Source organism: Amblyraja radiata, chromosome 14 (genome assembly GCF_010909765.2).
Source record: "Amblyraja radiata isolate CabotCenter1 chromosome 14, sAmbRad1.1.pri, whole genome shotgun sequence".
Lineage (NCBI taxonomy): Eukaryota > Metazoa > Chordata > Chondrichthyes > Rajiformes > Rajidae > Amblyraja > Amblyraja radiata.
Window position 1 is genome coordinate 27,557,232 of NC_045969.1, and position 13,229 is coordinate 27,570,460.

At 42.9% G+C, this 13,229-nt stretch overlaps 1 protein-coding gene across 5 annotated transcripts in view; it reads right to left on the bottom strand.

Moving 5' to 3' along the window:
* The window catches only part of dgkh (diacylglycerol kinase eta), a 285,492-nt gene that overhangs the window by 12,250 nt on the left and 260,013 nt on the right, over positions 1-13,229 (bottom strand). For 4 of the 5 annotated variants that reach the window (XM_033032903.1, XM_033032904.1, XM_033032902.1 and 1 more), the window contains 2 exons: positions 12,380-12,488; positions 3,261-3,391 (listed from right to left, as the gene is read on the bottom strand). In XM_033032903.1, coding sequence (XP_032888794.1) covers positions 3,261-3,391; positions 12,380-12,488 — 240 coding nt within the window. The remainder of the gene's footprint in view (positions 1-3,260; positions 3,392-12,379; positions 12,489-13,229) is intronic. The other variant, XM_033032905.1, reaches the window with a different exon arrangement.

Consider the following 13,229-nt stretch of genomic DNA (forward strand, 5'->3'; position numbering starts at 1 on the left):
CCTATGATCAAATTAAATTTTCACTTACAGAGGTAGCATGAGAGATTTTGCATTACTCCTGACTAAATTTAATCACACCCTTGGCTGCTACCTGAACTGATTAGCAGTGTATAGTGCAGTATTAAAAATACCATTTGCAACTTGATATGATGAATTATGTGGGAAGATGTGTTAACCTGATAACAATGGAATGAAAATCTGAATTTTAGAATGGGACTTTGAAAAGAACTTGTCTTGTTTATCAAACACAGGATCTGAAACATCAACTGTCCATTTACTTCCACAGCTGCTGCCTGACACAGCTAACTGAAGGTGGTGACACAGCTAGACAGGGTGGTGAAGAAGATGTTTGGCACACTTGCCTTCATCAGTTAGGGGACCGAATACAAGAGTTGGAATTTGTTGCAGCTGTACAAGACTTTGGTGAAATTACACAAAGAGGAGTGTATGCAGTTCTGGTCCCCTGGCTGTATAATGGATGTCATAAAACTGAAAAGGGTGCAGAAAAGATTTACAAGGATGTTACTGGGATGGCATATAGAGATATAAGGAAAGACTGGATAGGTTGAGATTGTTTTTAGTGGAATGTAGGAAGCTGATGAGTGAGTTTATATATATAGATATATAGATATATAATGAGGGGCATAGATTAGGTGAATGTCAGTCTTTTTCTAGGTTACAGTAGCGTAAAACTAAAAGCATTGGTTTACAGTGAGAGGGGAAAGATTTATAGAGGACCTGCGGGGCAACTTTTCATACAGAGGGCGGTGGGTATGTGCATCGAACTGCTAGAGGAAGTCGAAAGGCAGGTACAATTATGACATTTAAAAGACATATGGACAAGCACATGAAAGGAAAGATTGAGTGGGAGTTGGACCAAACACAGTCGAATGAGACAAGCTCAGGTAGACATCAGTCATCATGGACAGGTAAGGCTGAAGGGCCTGTTTCCATGTTGCATAACTCTTGAAATCAGAGGTAGTTTGAGATGATAACGAGAAACACACATCCACAAAACATTGGTAGAAATCTGGAATTCCGCTTTCCAAAAGGTTGTTGAGGATGGGAGTGTCATTTGAAAACCTCAAAACAGGGAGTTCTAATACATAAGAGTATGAAGGTTTACAGAACTGAGGCAGAGTTGAGATACTGATCAACTGTGACCTAACAGTATGGTGCAGCAGACCAAAGGGGCTGAATGTACTACTGCTTGCCTCATGTTTCTGTTATTTGTCCTTACTCCTGGAATTAGTGATTTTTTGTGAGCACAGAATTAGCTTCACATTTTTGTTTGGCATCAAAAAAAGTGTTGCAGGTCTCACTAACAGTTTGTGAACGTAACGCATGTCACAAAGGGAAAATTAAATTCTTCTGTGAGGTTCACAAAATGGCGTGAATGGGTTTCTCGGGGACACTGACATTGTCACTTTCAGCCCAGCATTCCCTACTGATGAGTTACAGGTTTTCTCAGCATCTTAACCAGCAGGTAGGATGTTTGCAGGCATGTCCCAAAGAGATATGTCGTGGGGAAACATTTCCAGAAACAGGTGGATGTTGCTCCTGAATGCCTGAGGGATAGGGTGGAACAGTCATCCAAAGGACACTGGCTGGTAAAGAACAGTGCCCACAGGAGGAATGGTTCGTGTGAAAGGGAGTCTTGGAGATCCTTGTGGACACAGCCAGGCATTCCCGTTGGGATGCTGTAATGACATAAGAAGAGTCTCTGAATGCCTGAACTTCGGGAAAGCTGGAGTGCGGACAAATGCACGAGTCCACACCACCTGCTCCTGTGGGCTGGAGAGAAAGTTGAAGAACTTGTTTTAGTTTAAGAGTTTGGGTGACCTGCTTAAAGCAGTGAGGAGCAACAAACTGTCAGATGTGGCAAATGTCAACAGGAAATGTTTGAAATGATCCTGAGGTTATTGAGAATACTGGGATCCTGAAAGCCATGGGAAGGCAACACAGTCAAGGCACAGGTTGTATTTTAGCCCTCAGGGGGACCTCAGACCTCAAAGATAAAAACTAAATACCATTTGAGTGCTGACCCTTTAAAAAGTTAGCAAAATCTGGCTGTTCTGGAGACTTTCTGTTTCAGGCAAGCAACATGAAAAAAATTACACTGCATCACTGATGTTATATTTTGGGAGACCTTTACACCTGGAGAAAATATGACACAGAATATACCACAGAATACACAGAAAAGGGAAATGGGCTCTGAAGCCACAAATGTGCACAGAATTTCTCTAACCCATGATCAACAGAACAACAACAGTTTTGGAGGAACTGTGTGAATGAATTTCTGGTGCCTGCCTTCCATTTCATCAAGAGTCATTGCTGAAGGTGAAGCATTCACAAGGAATGTGCTACGAGTAAGATACTACAATTAATATCAGGAGAACCAGGCAATGGCATTTTCTGTTCCTGTTAATATGGAATATAATCACTAACAAATCCAGTGAAATGTTCAGGAGACACTATCAGTGAATGGCAGGTGAAATTTGCTATTGCAAGTATAGATCTAGGTTGGAATTAGATGAAGGGAGATTGGAAGACTTGTTTGGAGTATGCCATTGCACAGTTGGAACACAGGTTTCTCGATGTAAATTCAATTGAACTTTCCACAAATTGATTTAAACGGATTAATTGATATCTTTGGCTTCTATGGTGTACATTAAAGTTTTCGCCAACAATCTGAATCTAGATTGTGAAGCACTGTCTAATGTCATTGTGAGAAATGGCCCAACTCATTATATCCTGATGAATTTGTCCAGGAACCGTACCAGCGACTCCTGAGCATTCAGCCAGACCCAGCAAGTGAAGTGGACACAGTCAAGGGATGAGAGACTACAAAACAAAAGGAGAGTGAGAGGTAGGAAAAGCACATACAACAGGTAAAACACATTTATTTTTCTTCTATACTCTGATCAAAGGAAGATCACCGCAGGACATTTTGTTCATCTCTTACACATATAATGTGGAGTAGAAAGAAAAGTACTTTCAGGTATGATGTATAAAATGCCGTGTGAAGAGGCATGATCAGCTGCTTAACATGCAAATATCAAAAATTAGTGACAATCATTTTTGCTGAAATAAATTAGTTTCATCAGATGACGGAATACAGCAAGCCAAGCCAAGCACAGCAGAGAATAGAAAGGGATGAATTGCAGGGGGTTTGGGCAGGGCAGGGAAAGGAAGGGGTGATGGAGGAAAGGGCGCAAATGCAAGGGGAAAATGAGCACAATGGTCTTTAAAGGAAGTACCTTCAGATCACGCCTTTCCAGGTGCAATAGCTCAGAACCTCGGATGTCATGACGGATGAAGCGTTCTTTGTATTCTCCCAAGCTGAGCAGCTCCAGCCAAGAAGCAACTTCATCTGTGCCCCATTTCTGAACTACCAAAGTCAAGAGCAAAAGCCCCTTAATTCCTCCATGCTTCATAAGCAAAGGTTAAGCAAGAGTGGGAAAGAGCAGATGAGCTAGCAGTGCTGGCAAAGAGGGTGAGGACAATAACAGTTACATTCATCTTCCCCATCACTAGGTCCCTCTTTCATGCAAACATTTGTTATTGTGTTTACCCTTTAAGCACAAGGCATCCTTGGACTTCTGAAGACACATATCTGACAAGGTCATGTATGTAACGCTGTAATCTGAAGCTGAATCCAGTAGTTTTATCAAATTATGAATGCCAGTCCCATTGGACAAGCCCAATAAGACATAGCGTACAGATAATTTGTGAGGCAAATCCTTTGTGAATTCTCAGCAGATCCTATCAGAATTAGCACAAAATTGAGGTTAGAACTCAGAACAACCTATGCTCTTGCTTAGTGTGGCTTTGCATTAGGAATCATTTGTCTCTTATTATGAAATTCTGGAATGTATGTTAGTTTTAGCGATAATCTGAAATTGCATTGGAACAGTGATGTAGCAAGTGTATGAGTGTCTTTCATCCCGAGATGCAAGCTTGTAATTCCTTCCCATTTAAAGGATCACTGACCATAAATAACATAAATATCTTAAGACATATTTTTAAAAACCAACAAGTGAGATGCTAAATGACCTATGGACCTATGTCAGCAAGATTTCATGTTCAGAACATGTAATTCTAGATCTGACAGACTCAGGTCACAGGCCCAGGTGTTTGCAGGAAATTCAGATATTTGAATCTTGTGAATCATTCATGATGTGCCTCTGGAAAGGCAGGAAGAAATAATAAAAACAGGCCAACATCTCTGTTACTGATACTCTTAACATGAAAATGTGGTCAAAGTTAGTGGAGAAAAACTTGAACATCACTTTGGATCCGAGTCAGACACTGTTGAGATTCAGTACCGTGATGGACAAAACCAGCAAGGAATGGGAAAACAGACGATTGAAGGATTAAGATTGTGTAGGTGGGATCACGAAGATATAGTTTAAGTTAGTGAAGAAGACCCAAGACATCCAATTTTAATTTTAGTAAGACAATTTAAATGTTTTCGCAGAACGATTGACTGTGGGGATAAAAGAGGATTTGGGTATTTAATTCTTCATGAATCACCATAAACTAGTGTGCAGGAACCAAAAAGCATCTTGCAGTCTCCAATTATAAAGGACCCACCAATGGAAATGTTGGCACGAATATTCAAAATGCCATTTTGATGAATAATCAGACTTAAGTGACTGACCAGAACAGAATCGCTACATTTTCTAAGGAAAATATCTAGAGTGCATGAAATCCAAAAAAAAGTACTCCAGTAGTTTAAGATGTAGGGAAAGGTCCAAAATGTCCAGACCCACCTTGCTATTATTGTCTAACTGAGGCACAATGTGTCACATTGTAAAAATCTCCTGAAACTATTGTTGTAAAGTCATCTGTTGCCATGAATTTCCACATGGCAATCAGTAGATATCTGATAAGGTTTTACACAAGAGATTACTGGCAAAAATTAGAATTCAAGCAATTGAGTTAACATTGTCATTTGTGTTGGTAATTCAATTGAAAAGTGGAGACAGAGAATAGGGTGGTCACAGTGGCACAGCAGTAGAGTTGCTGCCTTACAGCGAATGCAGCGCCGGAGACCCGGGTTCCATCCCGACTGTGGGTGCTGTCTGTACGGAGTTTGTACATTCTCCCCGTGACCTGCATGGGTTTTCTCCGAGATCTTCGGTTTTCTCCCACACTCCAAAGACATGCAGGTTTGTAGGTTAATTGGCTTGGTAAATGTAAAAATTGTCCCTGGTGGGTGAAGGATAGTTTTAATGTGTGGGGATCACTGGTTGGCGCAGACCCGGTAGGCCTGTTTCCGCGCTGTATCTCTAAACTAAACTAAAATAGGGTTAAAGAGAACATTCTCTGTTTGTGGGACTTGCCAACTGGTGTTCTGCAGGGATCTGCTCTACTGCCTTAATTTGTCACAATGTTTACTAAGGGTGTAGTGGAAGGAATAGAGTCAGAGAGTCATCGAGTTAACCAGTACAGAAGCAAGCTCATCAGTCCAACTCTTCTTTGCTGACCAAGATGTCCATCAGAGGCCGTCATATTTTCTTCTATTTGGTTCATATCCTTCTACGCCTTTTCCATCCAGGAAGCTGTGTAAATGTCTTTGAAACATTGGAAATTTGCATCTTTACTGGAGCTGAGGATGGCCAGCAGAGGTTTCCGACCGGACACAATTTTCAGAGGGACCCGAAGCAGCCCAACCCCAAGCAGCCCAGCGTCAGAGACGCGAGCCAGCCCAGCGTCAGAGACCCAGCCCAGCCCAGCGTCGGAGACCCAGCCCAGCCCGGAATCGGAGATGTCGCCGATGTCGCCAAATGGATAGCGGAGACTCTGATCCCGTTGGAGAAGAACGACCAGCGCCCGCTGTGAGTCCGCATCACACCGCCAATTCCAGCCACTACCCCTCTGGTCCCCCTCGCTGGCTCCTCCCCCCCTCCCCCGTGATACCCCCCTCTCGCCCATGGCTCTTCCCCCGTCTTTTCTCTGAGCCTACTCCCCCCCCCCCCCGCCCACAGACCCCTCTCCCCCCACAACTCCCCCCCACCCACACACCCCTCTCCCCCCCTCCCCCCAGATCCTTCTGGGGAGTGGTGTAGAGCAGAGGGATCTGGGAGTGCAGGTGCATGTTTCCTTGAAGGTTCGAGTCGCAGGTAGATAAGGTGGTCAAAAAGGCTTTTGGCACATTGGCCTTCATCAGTCAGAGTATAGAGTATAGAAGTTGAGAGATCATGTTGCAATTGTATAAGACGTTGGTGAGACTGCATTTAGAGTATTGTGTTCAGTTCTGGGCACCATGTTATAGGAAAGATATTGTCACGCTTGAAAGGGTTCAGAGAAGATTTACGAGGATGTTGCCAGGACTAAACAGTGTGAGCTATAGGGAAAGGTTGAGTAGGCTGAGTCTCTATTCCTTGTAGAGCAGGAGGATGAGGGGTGATCTTATAGAGGTGTACAAAATCATGAGAGGAATAGATCTGGTAGATGCACAGAGTCTCTTGCCCAGAGTAGGGGAATCTAGGACTAGAGGACATAGGTTCAAGGTGAAGGGGAAAAGATTTAATAGGAGGTTACTTTTTCACACAAAGGGTGGTGGGTGTATGGAACAAGCTGCCAGATGTAGTAGTTGAGGCTGGGACTATCCCAACGTTTAAGAAACCGTTAGACAGGTACATGGATAGGACAGGTTTGGAGGGATATGGACCAAGTGCAGGCAGGTGGGACTAGTGTAGCTGGGACGGTGGGACCTGCTGGTCAGTGTGGGCAAGTTGGGCCGAAGGGCCTGCTTCCACACTGTATCACTCTATGACTGTTTGACTGTATCACGCAGTTATATTTTGCAACATTCTTGCATTGTACTTGTTGAAGACTGACTGCGATGAATACAGATGAACACCAGTTCCAAAAAACTAAGAAAGCATTGTTTTACTGATGACAAACATGTGATGTGTGAAAGTCCCTGGCTGGAGAAAGTGAGACTGGGGAGTTTTCAAATTTGCGCAAGTGGCAAAACTGAAAGCATTGCTGGAACAAAAACGAGATCAGCACACACCAAAGCTCCTAAAACAAGATGGCAATAATGGGATAGGTTGGAAATCTCAGGAAATAAGGTAAAACGCACAAAGTATTTAGTAGTGTTTGGATGTGTTCTTCAGGATATATTTCATAGTTGAAAGTTCAGTTGCCATTTGGAGATTACACTGAGCGCTTGCCTAAGAAATGTAGCAAGGCTCAATGTAGCAATATTAGTAGGGGCAATTCCAGCTGGATACCATCTCACGACAGCAACCATAGAGATGGGAAGACTGATGGTCACATTTACAAGAGACAGGAGGTGCTGCTACTGATGTCAGGAAGACCACACAGCTTCCACCTGTCCACTAAAGCAACCTGCTGTTATAACCGTAGTAAAATTAAACGTCCAATGTCAGTCATGTCGCATGGAAACAGGCCCTTCGGCTCATCATATTTATAGCAACCTTAGGGCACCCATTTTCTCCCCCCCCCCCCATTCCTATCAACTCCCTCAAATCTCCTTCCAGCCACCCTCATCGGGAGCATTTACAGTAGCCAATTACCATATCAAACAGTTTACATGGGAGAAAACCAGAGCTCCTGAGGAAAACAGGAATAATGTGTGATTTCCACAAAGACAGAACCCAGGGTCAGGATTGAACTGGTCACAGGAGCTGTGAGGCAGCAACACTAACTAACATGCCATTGTGCCACCTAATACCTTTGGCATCAATGTGAGGAAATGAACAAAAGGTACCCAAAATAGAGAATTTCAGTCCACAATTTACCTGGAGGAAAATTCAGCAAATTCCCCGCAAAGAAGAGTTCTGAATACATTGACATTGAGGAATCCATGGGATGACATCTAGCGGAATGTCAGTTGAAAAGGGTGAATATTTGCGCCAGTTTTTGCAAAGATCTGGACTGTAGGAAAAGGCTCAGAGATCTGAAAGATCCTGATAACCCAGTGGCTGCAGTACCCGCAGACCAGATTGAACGATGAAGGAAGTGGAATATGTGTATTTCACTTCTTGGGAGCATTTGCAGTGAAATATCAAGACACATGGTCATAGAGCAGGAAGACAAAAGTCAGTGTGAAGACACAGGAGCAAGAGAGGAATCTGTATCAGGAACTGTGAGAGGGGCGATCTTCTGGCAGTATTCATCTGAGATATCAGAATGGTACTTCTCAAGAAGCTCCTTATAGAATCTGTTGAGATTGGAGACAGGAACCAACAGGGTAATCCCAGGAAGTGGCTGTTTCAGCTAAATTTGAGCCTTCAGAGTTGAGGGCTGGGAACGATGTGGAGAGCAGCATCTATAGCAAGGTCGACCGAGATCATGTATATAACTCAAAGCAAGATCACTATAAGTGCCAGGGTTAGAATTAGGTATCTGCTTCATGGTGTGTGGTCAATGTTGGAATGATCCTCTGCAATCCAATTGTTGTGAATGACATAGTCAACTGGATGAAAAAGGACAAATTGACAGAATGATGCGTGGCATCAAGGTGACAAGCAATGGAATCACTTCAATAGGACCAGAGCTGTTTCAACACAGATACTGTCTGCTCAAGGTGTCATTAACAAACATGGCTGAATCAGCTTCCAGGGTTTTTGGGAAAGGGTCAGAGGAGAAGACTGAGTGAAGTATATGAGAGGGAGAATGCAATGAATTCAGGAAGTTCAGGGTGTTTCAGAAGTAGTGTAGGAAGAGATCAAAGCACAAATGCACTGGCTGGACAGAATTCTTCAAGAATGTCCGAAGAGACAGGAATGTCTGCGCACATATCATTCTATATATAACCAACGTAGATCAAGAACACAATCTACTTGAAAATCCATAAGAAGAAGGAATGTTGGGCAAAAAGGGTTGCCACGGGAAGGTCTCCCAGGAATAACAATCCAAATGGGTAACTGTTTGATAGGTGGGTATAAGTTCTTGAATGTAACTACATTAAAAACATTTGAATGGTATCTCTGTGTTTCCAAATGATATGTATTAACTTAGTAGTCAATATAAGACTCCAGTGTAAGAATGTTTACCTTTTTCTACACTATTGTTCATTATGTTTAAAGAGGATGCCCTGTGGTGTCAGTCTATTAGCTTAGAAAAACATCTTAAGTGGATTGCTACTGGCTTCAGACACTGCATCTTGTAAGACTGTTGTATCATGCATGTGCTGAGTTGAAGACCAACTGCCAGGAATAAAGATTGTGTTTACTGGGAGACACGAGACTGCAGATGCTGTAATCTTGAGCAAACTGCTGGAGTAACTCAGCAGATCAGGCAGCATCAATGGAGGGAAATGGACAGGTGACATTTCAGAGCAATATGAAGAAGGGTTCTGACCAGAAACATTGACATTCCATGTCCCCCCACAGATGCTGCCAGACGATGAAGGGTACAGAATGGACAGAGGCAACTGTGAAATTGAGTTGGTGAAATTTGCACAATATAGTTTAGTTTAGAGATACAGCGCGGAAACAGGCCCTTCGGACAAACAGGTCCGCGCCGACCAGCGATCCCCGCATATTAACACGAGGAACAATTTTTACATTTACCAAGCCAATTAACCTACATACCTGTACATCTTTGGAGTGTGGGAGGAAACCGAAGATCTCGGAGAAAGCCCACGCAGGTCATGGGGAGAATGTACAAACTCTGTACAGACAGCACCCGTAGTCGGGATCGAACCTGGGTCTCCGGCGCTGCATTCGCTGTAAGGCAGCAACTCTAACGCTGCGTCACTGTGCTGCCCTATACAGTATATTCCTGGTCTACCAGGAAGCAGGTAGGAGATCATATCCGGACCAAAATTATCCAGGAGCAAGAGTAGCTCTTCAAGTGATTTTTCGAATCCCTCCAACACAGTAAATAAAATCAGGACATTGCTTCATTGATCTTGGCAAACTGCTGATCAGATGCCTCATGTGCTTTGTTCTGGAAGCTATCAGATTACATGGCCAAATCCTGCATTCTCCATGTCAACTCCCTGTAAAGTATATTGGATATTACCTCTCGCAAGATTGTAAACTGCCTCCCAATATATTCAATACAACTTCATTAGTAGCATGAATTATGAACTACTTAAGGATACCCACCCTGCAAGTATTTTTAAAAGCCAAATGGCATTTGTCACGATGTCATGGCAGGCATTCTTGGACTATTCACCTTCCACAATAACAGACTATCCAATGGAATATATTAGTGGCACCTTTCAAATTGCAATATTATTGAATTTCATGTAAGAAGCGTAACCCAGTTATGAAGCAGAGCTACAGCATTGAGACTGTACCTGGAATATTCTGTACAGTTTAGAACTTAATTAGAAAGGGAAATACTTGCCAGGGAAGGAGTACAGTGAAGATTTATGTGCCTGGTTCCAGAGATGGTACGTTTGCTTTATATGGAGAGATTGTGGCTTGGGACAGTGTTCATGAGAGTTTGGTAGAATGGGGGGAGATCTCATTTTAACTCTTACAGACCTCGGCAGGGTGGGTGCAGGCAGCATATTTCCTTTGGCCGAGGTGATAGAACCAATGGTCACAGTCTCAAATTAAGGAACAGGTCATTTAGAACTGTGGTTAGGAAACATTTCTTCATGTTGAGAGTGGTGCATTCGTGAAGTGCTCTATCCCCGATGCTCGGTCATTGAGTTCATTCCAAATATGGACCTGGAAAGTGAGTGAATCAAGGGATATGGGGATAGTGCTGAAAAAAATGATGCTGAGGTAGATGATTAGCCAAAATCTTGAAGAATGACAAAAGTTTCAAACGACTAAATGGCCTCTTCCTCCTCCTAAAATATTTGTTAAAAGCTGATTCCCCAGCAGTGATTCATGCTGTTTCTTCTTCTAGCACAATACAATTTCAGCACCAAATTTCAAAAAAAGTGCCGTAAGAAGGATTGGCCTAAACCAGGGTTCGGCAACCTTGTTCTGCATAGGGGCCGGGACGCTTGTCTGTGTACACTGTACACATGGATCACGCCCCGGATGGCAGGCATCAAATCACGTGTTCACAGAAGGTAGACAAAAACGCTGGAAAAACTCAGCGGGTGAGGCAGCTTCATGCAATCCGTGCATGTCTCTCCCGCTGAGTTTCTCCAGATTTTTGTCTACCATCAATTTTTCCAGCATCTGCAGTTCTTTCTTAAACGTTTTCACAGAAGATGCGTGGCCGTGCCGGCGGCTTTGTGCAGGATGTGGTACAGCCAGAGCTCGGCCGCGCGCTCGGGGCGGGCGCTCAGCGTGCCGGATGATTACGGGAAAAAAAATCCGCCTGCGGGCCGGATGATTTCGGGTCACGGGCCGCATTTGGCCGTAGGTTGCTGACCCCTGGCCTAAACGATGCACATTTCACAAATTGTGTACATTTGCATATCACATGCACAGAAATGGTAGTGATTTTTTGAATGCTGTGCTTTATCTGATGAAAGCACCACATATGTGGTAGTACAGAGATTTAAATGTTTAGTACAGGAATATTTTGCACGCTATGACAGAAATTTCTAGCCCAAAGTGTTTTGCCAGGAAAATCCTTCATAATTTTTTTTGTTTTACAATGTTGATTTAAGTTGCAAAACTATCATAGTCCAATTGGAATGACCCCAAAAGAGGTAATTACAGACTTAATTAAGTTTACCAACTTATGGAAATTATATTAAAAAGTGAAAATAAAAAACTGCAGATGGTTTAAAATCTAAAAGAAAAACAGAAAATGCTAGAAATAATCAGCAAGTCAGGCTGCAGCAGTGGGAAGACAAAATGAATATTTCAGTTTGATGACCTTTATTAGAATTGGGAAGGAGACAAAAGAAGCTTGTTAAGCTGTCCTCCCTGCAACCCACGGATGCAGATTGACCCGTCAAGTATTTCCAGCATTCTCTGTTTTTCTTTTAGACTCCCAGTTTATGGTTTTCATTGAAATGGGCATAACTGCAATATCAGTAACTATGCCATACACAAGGCAAGGTAACCAGAAGTTCTCTTGGCAGTTAGATTTCACATTCAGGTTTTATAGAAGATAAAGTTTGAAACATCTTCCTGTTGTATTCTCCTCATGATCTAAGGATCACATGCTGGTTATTGCAATGCTACTGTTTGGACTCAATGGCCATATCCCTCATCAGGTTTTCCAGTGTGGTGTAAAATCATGTGAGGCACATTGTCTATTATGCTGGGTTCAGGAGGCAGGTCACACTGTCTGCTGGGAAAGCTGACCACTGAGTCACCACTGTTGTACATTTTTCAATTTCAACCCTGAAATACCCATACATTTTGATAACCAATAAAAGTTCCAATGACAATAGAGCCTGTGATTAGAAAACACTTTCTACTGTTGAAGTGACAAACATAATCAATAGACAAGATATGCAATGCCTTACCTGGTTGAGGGGCTGCCTTATGCCTTTGGGTTTTTTCTTTCTTAAACTTTGGCACAATTCGGAACATAGCACTTCGACTGTTTCTTTTGGCAAATTCCAATGAATGGTCCTGTTAAAATTTAGATCACAAGCTAGATTTCTTATAATTTGAATGCTTCATGACGCGTGAAGTCTTTACATTCCGGCTTGCCAACACTAGATGGCAGAGCATTTCTCCGATGACTTGTTTTAATTCAAAACACTATGTGCTGGAGTAACTCCGCGGGTTAGGCAGCATCTGTGGAGGGAATGGACAGATGAACTTTTGGATCAGGTCCCTTCTTCAGGGATTCCAGCATCTGCAGTTTCTTTTGTCTCCAAACTGTTTTCATTGTTGCCAATAGATCACAGAATGGTTATATTACAAAAGGAGACATAAGAAACTGGTGATGCTGGAATCTTGAGTGAAACCAAACCGCTAGAGGAACTCAGCACGTCAGGCAGCATCTTTTGAGGGAATGCTCGGATGATGTTTTGGGTTGGGACTCTTCTTCAGACATTACAGAAGGAGGCAGTGTTTTATAAAAGTTGATAAAGACTGACTGGATTTAATTCTCCGAACTAAATCCAGCGGAGGATTTTGATCCGCAACATTACCCATTCCTTCGCTCCAGAGATGCTGCCTGTACTGCTGAGTTACTCCAGCATTTTGCATCTGTGCCGTTTCTTGTTGGGTCAGAAATCAGGCAAGAAGGTTCTCCTGAGCATACTTCAAGAACTCCTCGCCTTTGCTGCTTATTTGTTGTTACTATCCCAGTCTTCCTTCAGCTATCCTACGGTCACTACTTTATGATTTCTCCGCGTCTCTGCA